At 44.0% G+C, this 20,079-nt stretch overlaps 1 protein-coding gene across 2 annotated transcripts in view; it reads left to right on the top strand.

Moving 5' to 3' along the window:
- The window catches only part of LOC137429850 (uncharacterized), a 92,458-nt gene that overhangs the window by 22,187 nt on the left and 50,192 nt on the right, over positions 1-20,079 (top strand). For both annotated transcript variants that reach the window (XM_078779915.1, XM_078779914.1), the window contains exon 6: positions 10,262-10,360. In XM_078779915.1, the coding sequence (XP_078636041.1) occupies positions 10,262-10,360 (99 nt within the window). The remainder of the gene's footprint in view (positions 1-10,261; positions 10,361-20,079) is intronic.

The following is a 20,079-nucleotide window of genomic DNA, read 5'->3' as shown; positions in this document are numbered from 1 at the left end:
GTGGTATGCCAGTGCCACGACCAAGCCTGGTGCCTTCTTTGAGACTGTCCGTTCTGTAGGTGTCCCACACCACATCAACACGCATCACAGTCCCCTCATTTAACTTTCGGGCAATGTACGGAAGGACCTGTTTCTGTGCATAGTCACCAAATGTCCTGATCACACTGTTGCACTTCTTAGGCTCCAAATGATGGACTAAGGCAGCCCCATCGAAAATACGAACTTCTCCTTTGGGCGCATCACGAGGACGTTGTGCTAAAGCTTCCAAACAGGGCAAAAGATCAGCCTTGCCGGTTGGTGGCTGCATTGTATTGATACCTTCAGCCAATGCAGGTGGCCACCCATGACACTCATATTCATAAAATGTGTTAAGATCACCATCTCTAGTTTGGCAAGAAATGTACATTCGTGAGAAGAGCTCCACATTACTTTTCATACGTGTAATCTTCGCCTCAGACTTTCCAGCTGTTTTCTTGGGCTTCAATTTCAACAGTGGCAGATTGTTCTTTGAAATGCTATCATAGAAATTGTCAGAAGGATCCTTGATTCGCTGCCCCACAAATCCGTCAAATTGTGTTTTGCCAGTGTCCTCCATGGATCGCACTGCGGCTATCACTTCATCAGGCATGATGACCTTTGTGTCAAGCACATACAAGTCATTACTGTCTTCCGCAAACGGGTTTCCAAGTTTTTCAAAGGAACTGATTGCATTATTGAGATCTGATGCAAAGGATTTCTGGACACTAGGCAATTGTTCGTGGTGGCGGACATCAGTTTGCCTCTGTCTTTGAAACTGGTCCTCAAACTCATTCAGGATTCTGGCTATTTCTGCACCAGCTACCATTCACCGGCGAAGAGCCCCTTCATTCTCAGTAATTCCAATGACTCCACCATCACCTTTCACATAAGCGTTCTGCTGTTCGTGTATCTGATCGTGTGCCATAGCAGAGAACTTGTGTGATGACTTCTGAGTGACAAAGTTCCCCTTGACAAATTCACGATGGATATCCATGGAATCGTTTGAAAGTTCCTGAAGGTCTGTTACATGCACTGTCAACCATCTGGCGTAATGGTAATGGTCCATGGCAAACATCCACGGAATGATCGCCGTGAGAGTCTTCACATAGAGCGTGTAGTTGGCTTCCCGTTGTGATCTTATGAATGCCAAGAGAAGACACTCCAACTGCAGGACTTTATTCCAGTAGCAAAACTGGGGGTACTTTGTAGCCATCTTCTTGCTCCAAAGATCAAATGATTGTAAATCTTCAGTTTCACATGTTTTCCGGTAGTCATCGTATGCCTTTCGCTGCAGAGCGTACAACGCCGCTACTGTGACTTGGTGTGCCCATTGTGACCTCGATATTTGCGAACCTTTGTGAAGACTATCTGCTCTTCCCTCTGTTGTTACACCAGCACTGGTCATTACACTTGCCCAGCCACTCCCCTCCAGGAAGCTGCCGATCGCTTTCAACAAGGCCATCTCTACATGAAGTCCTCCCATCATCACAACAAACTTGTCTTCACCATATATACCTGGCCAAGTCCATTGAATCTTCTTTGTAATTGCATAGAGTGGTTGATCAACGGTCAGAACTGGAACTTGTCCGGGGTTTACTAGTTCTGTCGCCTGCTTGATTAAATTAATTCCATGCTTCACCATTGCCAATGTGTGAGCACTCTCGCGGAACAGAGGTAGCAGTCCTGTAATTGCAGGAGGCCGAGGAACTTCAACCTGCAGATTTGCCATGTATGCTGACCAGGAGATATTATCTTCACTCTCAAGACCTTCCTTCTCCTGCAGACTTTGTACAAACGAAAGCCACTGACTTTCTTTGTCCTGTATTCCGGAGGACACACTTGGAGTGGATGGACCTTTTGGTTTTCTTGGAATGGGATTATTAGTTGGAAATGTTTCAGGAGGCACATCACTGTAAGATGCAGGAAGGGCGGCTATGGTTTTGGAGCGCTGTTTGTTCTCATTCTCAGTGACATTCTCATGATTTCGAATGCTGCCACTTTTGTCATGTGAAACATGTTGTGTCAGTGATAACGCGGTTCCATGAAATGAACTTTGTGCTGATGCTGATGATGGGTTGTGATCTATGTTGTCTAGGTTGCCTGTTGTGAATATTCCACTTCGCAATTTTGTTGGACACACAACGCCGTCATGTTTGTATATTTCTGACTCTGTTGGCCTCATCTGTGGATACCTCCAGTATGCGATCATAGGAAACACATAAAGGTGGGCGCGATTCGGAAAATTTTAAGTCCGCTTACCGCTTATCCGCTCCGCCAGCCCGTGTAGTCCGATTCGCTTATCCGCTTCAGCGGCTGAAAATCTTAGTCTGCTTACCGCTTATCCGCTTATCCGCTTCGATTCGATTTTTTTAAAGCGCTTCGACGTTTTTAAAGCGATTTTTGACGTTTCTAAAGGGAATTTAATGCTTTTTAAGCCTAAATAGCCATTTCTAACTACTACAAAGACAAACGAAGCTTTTAAGATCAAAAATATACATTTTTATTTAAATAAAATTTATTCAAAATTTATTGAAATAAAGTTTTCCACTCGACTCTACTCGACTCTACAGTCAATTTAAATATAATTTTAATATATGCAAGTTACATTAAAGAAAAATCAATTTGCCCGTCCTTTCTTTGACAAGAGAGTCTACTAGTCAACAGACCTGGCGCCGGCCATGTCCTGGAAGGACTTGTGGCGGCCGCGTCTGCTGCCGCCGTCGAGGGCCGCCTTGAGGTCGTTGTGCTGAGACTGCTGGTTTGCGTCGCTCGTGTGCCTGTCCCTGGCACTGCCGCTGGGCTGGAGAGTCAGAAATCTCTCCATCTTGACGTTATTGCCGCTCTAGCGTCCAATAAAATATTCAGTTTTCACTTATTATTCACTTAAATAAATATTCACAATTCTAGAGTAACGGCTCAGGCTAACAGCTGATTTGGCGAATCGCGATGCGCTTTAATTTTTCGGTAGTCCGCTTACGCTTATCCGCTTCGGTTTCCGGGGGTTGTTCTGATTCGCTTATCCGCTTCGAAAACGTTAGTCCGCTGCAGCGGATAAGCGGATAAGCGGACTTTCGAAGCGGACCGCCCACCTTTGGAAACACACAAACCATGTTGAAAAAGAACGTCAACGAGATCCCGTTTCCTTGTTTTGCTATGAATGAGAAGACCCAGGTAAAGTGGCAGTGATGTTTCACGTTTCAAATTGTGACGTACTGCTGTAGTTTCCAACCTTCCTCGTTTCATAGTGTTGAATGTTACAAGTTGAGTTAAGGATTGCACAGAGACGCCTCCCTTGTTGTTTGCGTTTTGTTTTTGTATGTTTGTACCAGCAAGAATCATTTCCATCAACGCTGCCAATGATGGTGGTGAGTTGTTATATGATTCGTTAACTAGGGATCCATTGAATTGGTATTGCTTTTGCAAAATATCTTTGCGCACAATCTGGGCAGCTCTCATGAGAATGACCGCGTCGTTGTCAGAGCTTTGTCTACAAGCATGCAATAAAGCTTCACCAATGTCCTCTTTGAATGACAGTGCCACTTCATGGTTGCTCTTATGTGCCTCAAGTTGCGGAAGGTGTCTGAGAAGCTTGTCCTTAAGGTGAGTTGAATTAATCCTCTTTGAGATATCACCTCCCAGTTGTGCCAGATGTTATGTATAAAGCTTTGTGAGATCGGCTAACTTGAAAGTGTAACTGTCATCTGTACACTTCATTTCTTCCAAATAGGCTATCAATTCGGCCAAAGCTACTGATTCTGGTGGCATATTTTCACTTGAACTGGCTTCCTCATTCTTTCTTACAAATGATCTGTATCGAGTGTGGAGAACAGTCATGCACTTCTTGTGATAAACAGCATCTGATGCCGTCATATCACCTACAGACAATCTCGCCAGGAGTTTTGTATCCCTCAATTCTGTTGCCATCAATCGAGCATTGGAATCTACATTTTTTGTTGCCGCTCTGTGGACTATTTCTTCATTACTGATAATGCTATCACAAAAGAAACATGTGCTAGCAGTACTCTGTTCAACGGATGGAGATTTGAAACTTGTTCTGAGTCTTTTCTTAACAGGCGAGTAAGTTTCTTCACCAAGTTTAAGGTCTGAACTTTGCTTTCTTTCCCTTGATTCAGCCCTGGCCACACGAGAGCTGCTGCACTGCACATAACAGTTTTTGTGCCATTTGGCAGCATACGCAGCTAGGGTTTCTGCAATACCGCAACCATCATCTAGTCGGGAAATGTTTATCCCGCAAGGCAAGGCACCTAAATCATTCAATGCCTTGAGATTTTGAGCAAGATTCTCGTAGACGTCTAGACACGACTGATTGCTGCCCTTATGTGCATCTCTTAGTGGTTCATTTTCAGAACGTTTCTGGCAAAGAGCGCAAATGTTCCAGTCTGTTGGCATTGGAATTGCTGACGATGTTTTCTTTGATTTCGACATTGGATCTGAAAGAGAAAAAAACATTAAAAAAATAAATTATTGGAATGTCATGTGAATGTTCAGTTCCGGCAGAAAGTGTTAAATTTCACATACAGGGGTATTTTGGGGCGCTGAATTTCCCAAATTTCTACTGCCTTCGACAAAATTACAAACCCATCAGTAGATTTGAGATGCAACAATTTTCCAGTTATCATAATAATGCTCAAATGATTTAACATTATGACATTACCGTACACTGTGCTATTAAAGCAATGAAAACATCGATGTTTGTCTTGGCGGCCATATTGGAATTTAAAATGGCGGCCATACCGTTTGTCAGACATTTCAAATTATTGCATTATTGAACTCAGCATGTCAACATACCCTTGTGTACCAAATTTCAGCGCCACAGGTCATTTAGAACCCAAGATAGGGAATTTCAACATTTCGTCTTGGCGGCCATATTGGAATTCAAGATGGCGGCCGGTCCATTGGTTAGATCTCTTGGATCCGCCAATTTTTGAAATCAGCGCCCCAAAATACCCCTGTATGCGAAATTTCACACTTTCTGCCGGAAATGAACATCTTTTTCACATATCTGCCCCACTATAGGGCAATATTCACATACCAATTTATTTTGCAGATCCATATTATATTATCAGCCATGAAAAAGTAAACACAGTCCTATTTTCCTATTCTTTAAATTTTAAAAGAATATTTAATTACTATTAATATTTAATATTAATAGCCGGCGAAGCCGGTGTTGTCAATAAATGCGTACGTATTATGTCGAAAACAAGATTATGCCTTGGCGTCAGAATTCCGAAGCGCAATGGAGGCCGCCATCTTGCGGATGCGGAAGTATGCATAACAAATTGAAAAACGTTCAATAGGAGTTTCTTTCACCCATCTTTGTTTGATTCACATTCTTATGCACCTCTAATTTATTATTAAAATACTTTAAGACCAACCTCGGCCCGCACGGGCCTGGTTATCTTCAACAAAAAGCGTCACCAAACACCGGAACCAATGAGATTCGAGCATTTGAAAAAATATTTCTAAAACAATCACGGAATGGAGGCCGTCATCAACCGGATGCGGTAGTTTGCATAAAACAATTGTGAAAAAGTTCAATAGGAGTTTGTTTCACCCGTCTTTCTTTGATTCACAATCTAATGCACCTCTAATTTGTAACTAAAATACGTTAAGACCAACCTCGTTATCTTCAACGAAAATCGTCACCAAACACCGGAACCAATGAGATTCGAGCATTTTAAAAATTATTTCAAAAAAGCTTATTATGCGTTTCGGACGCTGAAAACGGTGTCAAATATTCTAAAATTGACGAAGAATTATTTTTTAGAAATAACGGCGCTATTGTCTGATCTGTCGGCACTGATCTTACTGCAAGCTAACTTCTTCTGGTGGAGGAAGAGGCAGTGCCCGGAGAGAACCAGCCCTGACAGCGACTGAAGTTAGAAGACGACACACATACTGTGAAAACGTATGTTAAGCCCTGTTAAAATTTCTTAAAATAGGCCCTGAGCTAGCACATCGTATAGTTACTTCCTTAAGCTTCTTGTGACATTTATTGTATGTAGGTATTGGGGAGGACTGTCTGCTCCTCTCTTTTACCAAGTCTTACCAGGTACGGTACCTACTACACCTACCTAATACCAACTACCTAACCTACTGATGCCATAGTGATGGGTAAAATAGTGGCAAGAGGCTTTGGCTTCGCCGGCTCATTGCGGCTTTGCAGTCGGCTACTAGTAGCCGGTGTTGTCAATAAACGCGTACGTATTATGTCGAAAACCAGATCATGCTGTATCCCTTGGCTTGAGAATTCCGAAGCGCAATGGAGGCCGCCATCGACCGGATGCGGAAGTTTGCATAAAACAATTGCGAAAAAGTTCAATCGGAGTTTGTTTCACCCGTCTTTGTTTGATTCACAATCTAATGCACCTCTAATTTGTAATTAAAATGTGTTAAGACCAACCTCGTTATCTTCAACGAAAATAGTCACCAAACACCGGAACCAATGAGATTCGAGCATTTGAAAAATATTTTTTAAAAGCTTATTACGCATTTCGGAGGGTGAAAACGGCGTCAAATATTCTAAAATTGACGAAGAATTATTTTTTAGAAATCTCGCGGCCGTCAGGAATAGTTTTTCACGGCCGGAAATATCCGAAGTTGAGACGGAATTCACCGAATTAATCAAGAAGTAAATTTTATCAATTTTAATCTCATCCAGAATGCAAATGGTACCTACAACACCTACTCCACCGACGGTACCGACTGCACCTACCTACTACCAACTACCTAACCTACTGATGCCATAGTGATGGGTAAAATAGTGGCAAGAGGCTTTGGCTTCGCTGGCTCATTGCGGCTTTGCAGTCGGGTACTAGTAGCCGGCGAAGCCGGTGTTGTCAATAAACGCGTACGTATTATGTCGAAAACCAGATCATGCTGTATCCTTTGGCTTGAGAATTCCGAAGTGCAATGGAGGCCGCCATCTTGCGGATGCGGAAGTATGCAAAACAAATTGAAAAACGTTCAATCGGAGTTTCTTTCACCCGTCTTTGTTTGATTCACAATCTTATGCACCTCTAATTTATAATTAAAATACTTTAAGACTGACCTCGGCCCGCACGGGCCAGGTTATCTTCAACGAAAATCGTCACCAAACACCGGAACCAATGAGATTCGAGCATTTGAAAAAATATTTCTAAAACCAAATCACTCAATGGAGGCTGCCATCGACCGGATGCGGAAGTTTGCATAAAACAATTGCGAAAAAGTTCAATAGGAGTTTGTTCCACCCGTCTGTTTGATTCACAATCTAATGCACCTCCAATTTGTAATTAAAATACGTTAAGACCAACCTCGTTCATTATTTTCAACGAAAATAGTCACCAAACACTGGAAGCAATGAGATTCGAGCATTTGAAAAATATTTTTAAAAAGCTTGTTACGCGTTTCGGACGCTGAAAACGGCGTCAAATATTCTAAAATTGACGAAGAATTATTTTTTAGAAATCTCGCGGCCGTAGGGGATAGTTTTTCACAGCCAGAAATACAGTATAAGCGGTTTACATCAAGAAAGAAAGCTCGGTTTGATTAACGACAGTCACACATTGCCGTTGCAACGGCGCTAGCGTCTGATCTGTCGGCACTGATCTTACTGCAAGCTAACTTCTGGTGGAGGAAGCCGCAGTGCCCGGAGAGAACCAGCCCTGACAGCGACTGAAGTTAGAAGACGACACACATACTGTGAAAACGTGTTAAGCCCAGTTAAAATTTCTTAAAATAGGCCTTAAGCTAGGACATCGTATAGTTACTTCCTTAAGCTTCTTGTGACATTTATTGTATGTAGGTATTGGGGAGGACTGTCTGCTCTTCTCTTTAACCAAGTCTTACCAGGTACGGTACTTACACCGACCTACTATCAACTACCTAACCGACTGATGTCATCATGATGGGTAAAATAGTGGCAAGAGGCTTTGGCTTCGCCGGCTCTTTGCGGCTTTGCAGTCAGGTATGAGTAGCCGGCGAAGCTGGTGTTGTGAATAAACGCGTACGTATTATGTTGAAAACCAGATTATGCTGGATCCTTTGGCTTGAGAATTCCGAAGCTGTGACGCACCAAATCGCTCAATGGAGGCCGCCATCTTGCGGATGCGGAAGTATGCATAACAAATTGAAAAAAAGTTCAATAGGAGTTTGTTTCACCCATCTTTGTTTGTTTCACAATCTTATGCACCTCTATTTTGTAATTAAAATACTTTAAGACCAACCTCGGCCCGCACTGGCCTGGTTATCTTCAACGAAAATCGTCACCAAACACCGGAACCAATGAGATTCGAGCATTTGAAAAATTATTTTTTAAAAGCTTATTACGCGTTTCGGGGGTGAAAACGGCGTCAAATATTCTAAAATTGACGAAGAATTATTTTTTAGAAATCTTGCGGCCGTAGGGGGATAGTTTTTCACAGCTGGAAATATCCGAAGTTGAGACGGAATTCACGGAATTAATCAAGAAGTAAATTTTATCAATTTTAATCTCATCCAGAATGCAAATGGTACCTACTACTGTACTACACCTACTACACCTACGGTACCTACTACACCTACGGTACCTACTACACCTACCTACTACCAACTACCTAACATACTGATGCCATAGTGATGGGTAAAATCGTGGCAAGAGGCTTTGGCTTCGCCGGATCATTGCGGCTTTGCAGTCGGGTGCTAGTATTTAATATTTAATTAGAGGGAATCTATCTATAATTCCAGTAATCTCTGTCTGTCTGTACGTTTGTTTGTCTGTGACCGCTGTTTCTCGACAACCACGGGTCCGATATACTTTTAACTTGCCAGGTATATTGCTGGGGACCCGAGGATGTGCCTTTTCAAGGTTTCATATTAATCGGACAATTACTTACCGAGCTATGTCCAAAAAACGATTCAACCAATCAGAGAGCAGCGAACGATCGCGTGTGCCGAACGTGGCGGGCACACTCTGCCTCGGATGGCACATTTGAGAGCGTATTCATTTATTTCACGTTTGCAAACTATGTTGGCGTTAAACTATGTTTTACAACTAATAAAAACGAATTTGCGATTCATTCGCTTTCCTGCGCGTTTGTGCACGCGATGGCGATTTCTTTACCAAACTCCGGAAGCCGTTCGCTTTGGACCAAACCATTGCATGTAAATAGAGGGGGGGGGGGGATTGTCACCACTCGCAAGCCGTTCGCTTTGGACCAAACCATTTCATGTAAATAGAGGGGGGGGATATAATTTTAGATATAGATATAGTACGGGCATGCCCTAGTTTAAATAATTTCATTATCAGCATATTTCCGACGAAAATTCCACCTTCCCACTTTTCTTCCATTCCGAATTGATTTTAATCCGTTCCAGGGTTGAAAAAGCATTAGGTATTGCAGGATTGATGAAATGCCATCGTCCGCTGCTTACGTTATAAAAACCGCAGCGGTCGATTTTAATGAAGAAGAGGAATCACAATACATCGGTAAATGACTCGTTATGGGGAATCTTGGGGGAGCAAAGATGGCGGACAAATGGCTTCAAAAAATTAGCTTCCCTTCCTATCCAGTTAGTATAGAGTTCAGTGGTCGGATACATAATAAAGTAGAGCTGATTTAGTCACAGCCGTTACCTCTAAGGACGGAAGGTAGATTAGTATTCTTCTGAAACGTCAGGATTTAAAACAAATAATTTTATTCCTAACGTCTCATGGTGCGTTTACTTTCCGTATAATTCTCCTGAGCTGCCTATTTTTAGTTATTTACATATATACATGTCTAATTTATTGGCTTGTATAATTTATTAATGCTAACATAGCAGAGTGAATGCACAAAATACATTGTCATATGGGGTCGGACAGAGGTAGCCATTGTTGGGGCGGTGTATAGGTTGCCTTTGTACCAGTGCTACTCTTCACAAGTTTTTTTTCCTCGATTAAAAAGTTGCAGTCTTGTGGTCTCTAGAGAATATTAATCGGTATAAATTGCTATCGTCCAAAAAGATGACATTCTTATGTATAAAATGTTGTTTTTAATCGCTCGAAATTCACGTGATATATCATATCCGAGAGGTGTTTCCTTCCGAGAATTGACGTGAGCGGCGGGTCACACAATTTTCATTGGTTTTAGCCACTAACCAAGGAAGTTCAACGCAAACCATTCCCCTCATTATGAACCGTGAACACGTTCTTTTGTGTATCCCGGAGTATGTTCAAATCTCCATGCGCTTAAAGCGAAACCCTTTGGCGCGTGTTTTAAAGGAGCGAAAGAGGAATTCCCCGTTTTCATTGGCAATCCACAAGTTGCTTCTGTTGATGCTTCTGCTTCTTTGTGTTAATCCTGCGATCTGCTCAGCTCCGGTAAGTCCCGAAACCTCTAATACCGGCGCTTTTTTAATCACGTTAACCTCTCATCGAATTTAAAGCCGGTCTTTAAAAAAATATTTTTCGGGCATAGTCGATGCCGAGGTGGACTGCGTGGGCGACGGCCCGGGAAAGGCAATCCGCTACCGGGTTGTCCTTCCCCGCGACGTGCTGGATGTCCGTCGTGTACTCGGACACGGCCGAGAGGTGACGCTGCTGCCGGGCCGACTACGGCTCGGTGACCTTGCCCATCGCGAAGATCAGCGGCTTGTGGTCGACGAAGGCAGTGAACGCCCGGCCCTCGAGCAGATGGCGGAAGTGCCTGACCGCCAAGTGAAGTCCGAGCAACTCGCGGTCGAAAGTACTGTAACGGCGTTCGGGCGGGCGAAGCTGCCGGCTAAAGAACGCCAGCGGTTGCCAAGCTCCACGCACCCATTGCTCGTGCACCGCGCCCGCCGCGTAGTCCGAGGCATCGGTGGTGAGGGCGATCGGTGCATCGGGCGCCGGGTGCGCGAGCATGGTGGCGTTAGCCAAGGCGAGCTTCGCGCCCGTGAACGCCGTGTCCATCTGCTCGGTCCAGGTAACGTCGCCTTTGCCCGGCTTACCTCGGAGAGCTTCGTGCAGGGGGCGCAGGAGCTGGGCGATACGGGGCAGGAACCGATGGTAAAAGTTCACCATGCCCAGGAACTCCTGCAGCCCTCTGATCGTGCGGGGGCGCGGAAACCCCTTCACCGCCTCCACCTTGGCCGGCAGGGGGACGGCTCCGTGCCTGGTGACACGGTGCCCCAGAAAATCGATTGTGGCGGCGCCGAACCGGCACTTTGCGGGGTTCACAATCAGGCCATGCTGGCCCAGGCGTTCGAAGAGCGTGCGGAGGTGGCGTAGGTGCTCTTCGCGGGACGCGCTGGCGACGAGGATATCGTCCAGGTAGACGTAGACAAAATCCAAGTCGCGCAGGACGCTGTCCATCAGTCGCTGGAACGCCTGAGCCGCATTCTTCAGACCGAAGGGCATGCGCAGGAACTCGAAGAGTCCGAATGGCGTGATGACCGCCGTCTTCGGGACATCCTCCGGCCTGACGGGGACCTGATGGTAGTCGCGTATGAGGTCCACCTTCGAGAAGAAGGACCTGCCCGCCAAACGGGCGGAAAAGTCCTGAATGTGGGGGACGGGGTAGCGGTCGGGAGTCGTGGCGTCATTGAGACGGCGATAGTCCCCGCACGGTCGCCATCCCCCGCCGGGCTTCGGCACGATGGGCAGCGGCGACGCCCAAGCGCTCTCTGAGCACCGAATGATGCCGAGTCGCTCCAGGGTAGCAATCGGGGGAGAAGGGCCTTGGTAAGAGAGATGACCAAGAACCCGATGATCACTCTGGCTGAGCTCCAGAGATCCTGTGTGGAGATGGGAGAAACTTCCAGGACAACCATCACTGCAACACTCCACCGATCTGAGCTTAATTGCAGAGTGGCCAGACGGAAGCCAAACAGTTCAATCTTGGTTTCATCAGACCACAGAATCTTGTTTCTCACAGTCTGAGAGTCCTTCAGGTGCTTTTTTGCAAACTCCAAGCGGGCTTTCATGTGTCTTTCACCGAGGAGAGGCTTCCGTCTGACCCCTCTGTCATAAAGCCCACATCGGTGGAGTGTTGCAGTGATGGTTGTCCTTCTGGAAGTTTCTCCCATCTCCACACAGGATCTCTGGAGCTCAGCCAGAGTGATCATCGGGTTCTTGGTCATCTCTCTTACCAAGGCCCTTCTCCCCCGATTGCTCTGTTTGGCCAGGCGGCCAGCTCTAGGAAGAGTCCTGGTTGTTCCAAACTTCTTCCATTTAAGAATTATGGAGGCCACTGTGCTCTTGGGAACCTTCAATGCAGCAGAATTTTTTTTTGTAGGCTTCTCCAGATCTGTGCCTCGACACAATCCTGTCTCTGAGCTCTGCAGCAGTTCCTTCGACCTCATGGCTTGGTTTTTGCTCTGATATGCATTGTCAGCTGTGAGACCTTATATAGACAGGTGTGTGCCTTTCCAAATCATGTCCAATCAATTGAATTTACCACAGATGGACTCCAATCAAGGTGTAGAAACATCTCAAAGATGATCAAGAGAAATTGGAGGCACCTGAGCTAAATTTCAAGTGTCATAGCAAAGGGTATGAATACTTATGTCAACGTGATATTTCAGTTTTTTCTTTTTAATAAATTTGCAAAACTTTCTAAAATCCTGTTTTCTCTTTGTCATTATGAGGTATTGAGTGTAGATTGATGAGGGAAAAAATTAATTTAAACGATTTCAGCATCAGGCTGCAACATAACAAAATGTGAAAAAATTGAAGGGGTCTGAATACTTTCTGAATGCACTGTATGTCCGTGTGACCTTGACCTTGGGACCATAGGTTGACTTCATTTTTTTCCCCTGCAGTACAAGGTTGCGGGGTAGCATCATTGGCTGAGTGCACAGCTGGTCCGCTGATACGATGCCCTCTATAGGTTGGGATAGAAATTTGTGATTTGTTCATTGTGCGGGTGACAGCTTACCTACTCTTCATGAAGCGCACCGTGGGGGTCTTTAGCACCGTGGGGTCTTTAATGTCCACTAGCTAATGTTGGCAGACGGGATACTCTGTTTAAAGTTAATCCGAGGGACCGCACACACATTGATGAATCAACCTGTTTGTGAAACACCAGGACGGCAGTTTATAGCTGGGTCGGGATTCGAACCCAGTCTAGACAGCTTGGAGGCGAGTGTGCGTACCTCTAAGGCGGTCTAAGCTGTTCTTGCTATCGTCCACAGATTGACTGACAAAATGCCGAGGAACAGGTTATTTTACAAATTCTAGTTTCGGGGAAATTGACACTTCAGCAGTAAATGTTTGCTTTCGGTATTTTTGCCTTTACCCTTTTTTTAGCCGCGTCGCAGATGCTGCTAATAGAGTGCCCTCTGCTCTTGTTGTTCTTCTTGTTCTTCTTCTCCTTGTTCTTGTTCTTGCAGAGAAGACAAAACCTCAAAGCTCCACCCATTCTGGGAACCATAGCTCCACCCATTTTGGGAGAGGCTTCATATAAACAAATATCCACCATTTTATTAACTCGCATAGCTTTGAGGCCTGTTTTGTAGGCCCGTGGTGTCTTCCTCTCTCACACAGTTTTATTTCAAATCAAATTCGATATATCATTCCATTTTTCACAATCCCTGGTGTTGGGCTAGCGGCTAGGGTGCCGGCTTAGGATCCTAGGATCCTGGGTTCGAATCTCGGTCGATCGCCGAATTAATGCCAGGGGGGTTGACTCAGCCTGTCATCCTTCCGAGGTCGGCTAATTGAGTACCAGATCACTGGTAATTCCCTGTTTGTCGTTGAAGGCGGCAAAAAGGGTTGGCGTCAGGAAGGGCATCCGGCCGTAAAACATTGCTTCAAAAAAGGGGACCAAAAAACAACAACTACCACGGTCCCCGAAAAAGGCCAACCCCCGCTTTGCGGGGAAAAATGGCCTCTAAACGGTGGTTATTCCATTTTTCACAGTCGCTAACATAGTTTTAGACTCGGTTGAAAAAAAACGGGAAGAAAATCCGATGAAAGTTGCCCTTTATAGAACGAAATGAATTCTCAAAGGCCTGTAACTTCAAGTCCATTGAGATTTTTTTTTAAAAATCGCGGCATGGTCAGTCATACACCGCCCGAAATAAGAGACGGGAAAATGCCGATATATATATATTTTGTTTAAATCGCGGCATGGTCAGTCATACACCGCCTGAAATAACAGACGGGAAAATGCCGAGATATATTAGAAATTCGTCCATTTGATGACAATCGTCACGATGAAATATTTAATTTATACGTCGTCACAATAATGTGGAGAGAGGAGCATAGCTTCGTTCACGTGTCGCCACACACGGGAAATTTCCGAGATATATATATTTTAAATCGCGGCATGGTCAGTCATACACCGCCTGAAATAACAGACGGGAAAATGCCGAGATATATTAAAAATTCGTCGCCACACACGGGAAATTGCCGAGATATATTTTCACTTTGCACAAAAATAACATCAAATAATCGAATCAATAGGAATGTCCTGTGCCTATAACATCGACGTTATAGGCACAGCTGCATCTAGGCATTGTGTAACATCGACGCGGCTTTTGTTTTAATTAAAACTTTTTGTACTTGTTTTTGTTGTTCTCCTCTTCCCTTTATAAAGGCGGAGGTCCAATGGTCCCCAGCTCCTGCCCTGCCTTGACCACGATTCTCCTCCACTCCCCTCTGTCCTCAGCCTTTACTATCTACTATAAATAAATGAGGTGTGTGTGTGTGTGTGATACTTTTTGTGTCTATTAATTACGTACGTCTATTAATTGACCATCGGGACAATTGGCTAACCGCCGCTCTAGCGGGGAAAATGGCCTTAAAACGATCATTCATTCGTTCATAAATGGCATTTAATTTTCATATTAATTGATTACGTACTATTGAAATGCACCTTTTAACTCTTGAGACTGCTGAGACCCTTTCGACCCTTTCGACCTTTGAAGACCCCTAAAACCCATAAGACCCTACGGACCCAGAAGACTCAGATGGTTCGAAAGTCCCCAAGGGTGCCAAAAGTCCCCGACGACCAAAATACTTTGTAGCGTATTGTAAGGCCTTGTAGTGCATTTCAGTCCAACGCCTGTCTAGCCCACAGAACTCAAATAGACGTAGAAGAACTATGCCCGTTCACGACACACACACAGCGGTGGCCCCGCTCGCGCGCTCACGCCGCCATTTTAGTTAGCGCAAGAACTGAATAGGCGAACGTGTGCGCTAGCTAGGCCTAGTGGAAGTGGATGAGTGGATGTGAATTTTTATATTGGACGGTGTTGTGTTGCTTTTAAACACTATTTTATGAATTCTATTCATAATTTAAATCTCTGTCGAAGCATTTTCCTGGCATCTTGACATAGTTTATCCGAATTCCCCGGTAGTTTTCCATTTCATCTCTAGCTGCTAATCTCTCACTCCTTACTATTTGCTGGTTCTTGTACCCCCTCTCCCTCTCTTTCACTTTCTGCCTATTGCTCCTTTCTCATGTACTTTTTACCACTCTCTCCCTCCTTCTCTTTCCTGCTCCTCTCTTCCTCTATTATTTTCCAGTTCTCAACATAATTGTCTCTCCAGCTCTAAAAACAAACACACAACCCCCCCCCCCCTCTCTCTCTCTCTCTCTCCCCCTTTCCACTCCCTTCTCATGCCAATTCTCAGTATGATAGTTTCTCCATCACAGAACTTGACTTTTTTTGCTCTCCACTACCCCCCCCCCTCCTCCCCCTCATTCCTGTTCCCTTCTCTCACTCTACTATCTTCCCCTTCTGGTCATGTTTTTACATCTTCCCTTCCTCCCCCTCCCTCCCCCCCCCCCCCCACACACACTCACTTTCTCTTTCTCTCTCTCTTTCTCTCTCTCTTTCTCTCTCTCTTTCTCTCTCTCTCTCTCGCTCTCTCTTTCTACTATATGCTCTCTCCCTCTCTCTTTCTACTATTTGTTAATTCTTTAAATCTATTCTATGAATCTATAATGATGAATGCAATTTAATATGCACGTTAAAACACAAGAACAAACATGAATATTTTTCTTAGTTTTCTAGTAATGTATTTTCCAATATTTCCATTCAGTCAAAATACAATACAGATATATATATATTTCCCGTAGAAAAAGCATTAAAAACATATGATAAATGCTAGTACAAGTAATTTTGCCCAAGTCAAGTCTCTCGGAAAAACAAAATTGATTTGACAATATCGGGAGCAATTTGGCATCAAAGAACTAACATTTTCCATAAACAGGTAAAAATGCTCGACTGAGGAAAATAATTGACCTATGCAAGATTGTATTGGGCAAAGTTAACAGTTCAAAATGTTTGCACAGTGAAGTATATTGTACTGGAGTATTCAGTACCTGTGTTACAAACAATAATGATGCCATTACAACATGTGAATGTCATTTTCACAAGCCATCCGAAGAAATCTCTGTATAAAAGCTCACTGGTGTTTGAACAAGATTAATTTTGATAATTGTTTTCTTACAAATGGTCCACTCAACTTCTCATTCTTCAATCGAGCAAGATGATGCATTCGGATCTTGACGTACGATGAAGCAATACGCTTTATGAGAATGTACACATGATTCTTATCTGCCTCGCAATCAAACATATGATCGGACAGGGAACCAAAAATGGTGTGGCAATTCACTTCGGCAAGAACAGCAGATGAAATGGCCTGAGTAAGACGAGACGCTTGAGGGAGTTCACCTCCAGTCACACTTAGCATCCTCTGGAAACACCTCTCTGTTGTTTTACAGACTTTCACCACGTCTGGAGAAGGCCTCACTAGACCACCTCTGTTCTTCTTTTCCAGCAAGCTGCCGACCATCACTTCTCCAGTGGTTAACGAAGCAATACACTCTTCGCAAGAGAGATGTTTTTCAGTCATCTTCACAACATATCCAGCAACATAACCTATCACGGAGTTCTTGTACTCTGAAAGTGTAGAAACATTCGGCACATCCGCATAATCATGATCTGTCATTGCTGGGCTCCTCAAAGTCAAGTCATACTTCCTCATCAGAAGCATGTCATCATCATTGTTAACATCAGCAGCTAATGTTATTGCACTGGAAACATTAAGTATGCTTGTCTTGTCTTGTGCTAGGCAGTTTCCATTGACGCCTTCAATTTCATGCCGGACGAGCATCTTCCTGTACGATGTTGAGAATTCTCTGGCGGTTGGATTGTTATTCCTCCCTAAGGATGACCGCATAGCACAGAAGGAAAGTTCAAGATGATCCTGACTCATCTTGTAGGTGAGCAGATATTTGAGTCTGGGTTGATCCGCTGCAACTAGCTTCTCATACATGTTCTGGACACTCCTGATGCCAGCTAAAAACCCAATGATCGGGGTTTTCCGTGGAGTGGAAAGCATTTTCCTGCCGCCTGCATCTGTTAGGTTGGCAATGTAATCATATGCATCGGACAAGAACGGTTGCCAAAGATGGTGATTGGACTGCCTAAGTGGTCCTTTAAAACCACGAGCTATTGGGTTGCGGGAGTTCAAGACATCAAACAAAATGTCTATTCTGCGTATGAATTTCACTGTAGCTTCACATCCCTTAAATTGTGGAAGGCCTTGATCTCTTAAGAACTCGATGGCATCTGCAACACTCGTACTTAGCGTCTGGCCCGCCAAGTTCACCTTCATTTTTTGTTTTTGCCACTCCATATGGGCATTTTTCAGTTTATTGCACAAGCGTAGGCCTTCGTGTTCTTGCACATTATAGAGCTCTTTGATGTACTGCCACTTGATGGAGTTGCCTTCACTGTCCTTGATGACGCCATAGGAAGCTAGAGTGTTCCTCATTAGCTTTAACATATGACAAATGTCCAGGAAGACATGTACACGATGATTGGGGTTCTCAGGATGTGGAAATGATGGGGAAAGTTCTGGTACTGTCATCTTTGCTTCCAAAGTCTCCAGCATTTTAAAATGGCATGACGGACCATCACATGTAACTGACTCGATCCATATGCCGATATCCGACAGCTTGCTGAGGCATTGGGTAACCAAATTCGCTCTCTCTTGCCCAGTCATGCCATTTATCAAGAAATACCCAACGGGTATCTTCCAACCAGCATTTAGGGGGACGACCATAAAGACAAGGGCTTCTGTAGCTATGGGGTTTGAATCATCATTGCACTCTGTGCCTACATCAACATATCCATGAAACTTCCTGCCATCCCACTGAACATGTTTCTTGATGGCCATCTCATCCATCATGAGAGCGCACACAAGTTCATGTCCTTTTTCCTTGGCCGTCTTTGCCTCAGCTTCTAGAGCGGAGAAAGCTTCGGTGGTGAATCCTGGCTGCCCATCTATGGTAGAGTACCACTTCCGAATGACCGATGGGTGAGGAAGCTGGAGATCAAACGTCTTGCGGACGAACCGATATGCCTTCGCCGAGTAGAAATTTAGGGTTAAGGCAAAGGCTCGAAGAACGGGAGGGTACTTCTCCTTGGTGGGTCCATCTTTACTTTTGGCCTTCACCAAACGCTTCATCAGTTCTGCGGGGACATTGCAGGATGCTTGAAGCATGTCTAGTCCTTGCTCTGACATAAGATTTTTCTGTTTCAGGGTGTTTACCACGGTCTCTAGAGTGTCGACTTTTTTCCGAAGTCTACGAGATTTACGTTGAGTGTTTTTGAGTCGCTTTTGATGAGAGATGACAATATCTTGCATTTTGTCCAGCTTACGTTTCACACCCCTTGGACTATCCGAAACAAAGTAAGTGTGGTCATGATGATGTTGCTTGATTGGAGATGTAGGCAGTGCCTTGCTGGATGAACCCGCCAAGCACTGTGGTGTTTCTGAAGACGAAGTTGGAGAGTCGTTCTGGCTGGTTCTTGGACGAGGTGGTTTGCGCTGTTTCACAGTCTAAAAGTGACAAAGATAAAAATAAACAAAAGAAAATGTATAACTAGACTAGTTCAGTTTCCCAAAATTCACAAATTATATATGTATAGTACATGTATGTGTTACTGCCTTTGGAATGGATCAGACAATTTGTCTGCATTTCAATGGTAGCTTAAACTTCATCGGAACTTTAGATTGATAAAAATGTTTATTTTGTATTTTTCATTCATTCATTTATTATGATATATATTTTTGGTTGTCAGAAAGTTTGGAAGGAAAATTTTATTTTATTTTATTTTGGCCTCTATTCTTTAGTTAGTAAACCGGCCTAATGCAAGAATTCTGAATTTTACTTACCTTTTGGAGATGATTTGGGAAGTTGAAAATGGTTGGAATTGAACCTTGGCGAAGTCTGGTTATCAGGCCAGTACGGTCAAAGCACTCAGCATCAAAATGATCCGAGCATAGGCTGGCATACTTGCTGGGTGTCCACTTGTCCCTCCTCATCTTTACGAGCCATTCTTTCTGAAGGGTTGAACCATCCTTGGGAAATCTATATTCAAAAGAAAAGACAAAATTTGTGAGCCCCCTTGGGTCTTTGCCCCCCCCCCCCAACCAAAACTGCTTCCTACACGCCTGCCCCCCACATGTTTTCTACACTCTATATACGGTACAGTGTCCGAAAATTCAATCACTAGACCATACTCTAGCCCCCAATATTTTTTGCTTGGCGACATTGTACACACAGCAAGGGAAATACTTTATCAAGCTTTATTTCTTTTATCAGTTAAACTCGTAATGTTATCTTGGCTCTCACCCTACATTATGATTAACTAGGGCAAATGGGCACAGATTGCACTCACTCACGCGTCACACCAATATTTTCCACAAAGTAACAATTACTAACGATAAAGAAAGCGATTACAAAATACAACCCTATTAGTCTAATTAGACGACAAATGTTAACCTAGATCCTTGATAACTGAACATGTTTATGCATCTCCTAACAGCCCAAAATTGTGTGTGGCTCAACAAAATTGGGAGAGAAGAGATTAAGAGCTAGAGTCCTTAAGTTCAAGCAAAGGCACGGCCTTTGGTTCAAGTCAAAATGCACTGACAAATCCGCAAACACACACACACACAAACTAACAGATGGGACTACATAAACGAAAAACTACATCTGTGCATAACGTGAAAGTTTAACTAGAGTTTGGCGAGTAAACTCTTCATAATTAAGAAAAATAAATTACTTACCTGTGGAATGTTTTCCCAGAACCTTT

Source organism: Myxine glutinosa, chromosome 6 (assembly GCF_964187855.1).
Source record: "Myxine glutinosa chromosome 6, kmMyxGlut1.1, whole genome shotgun sequence".
Classification (NCBI taxonomy): Eukaryota; Metazoa; Chordata; class Myxini; order Myxiniformes; family Myxinidae; genus Myxine; species Myxine glutinosa.
This window is presented reverse-complemented; position numbering and strand designations above follow the sequence as displayed.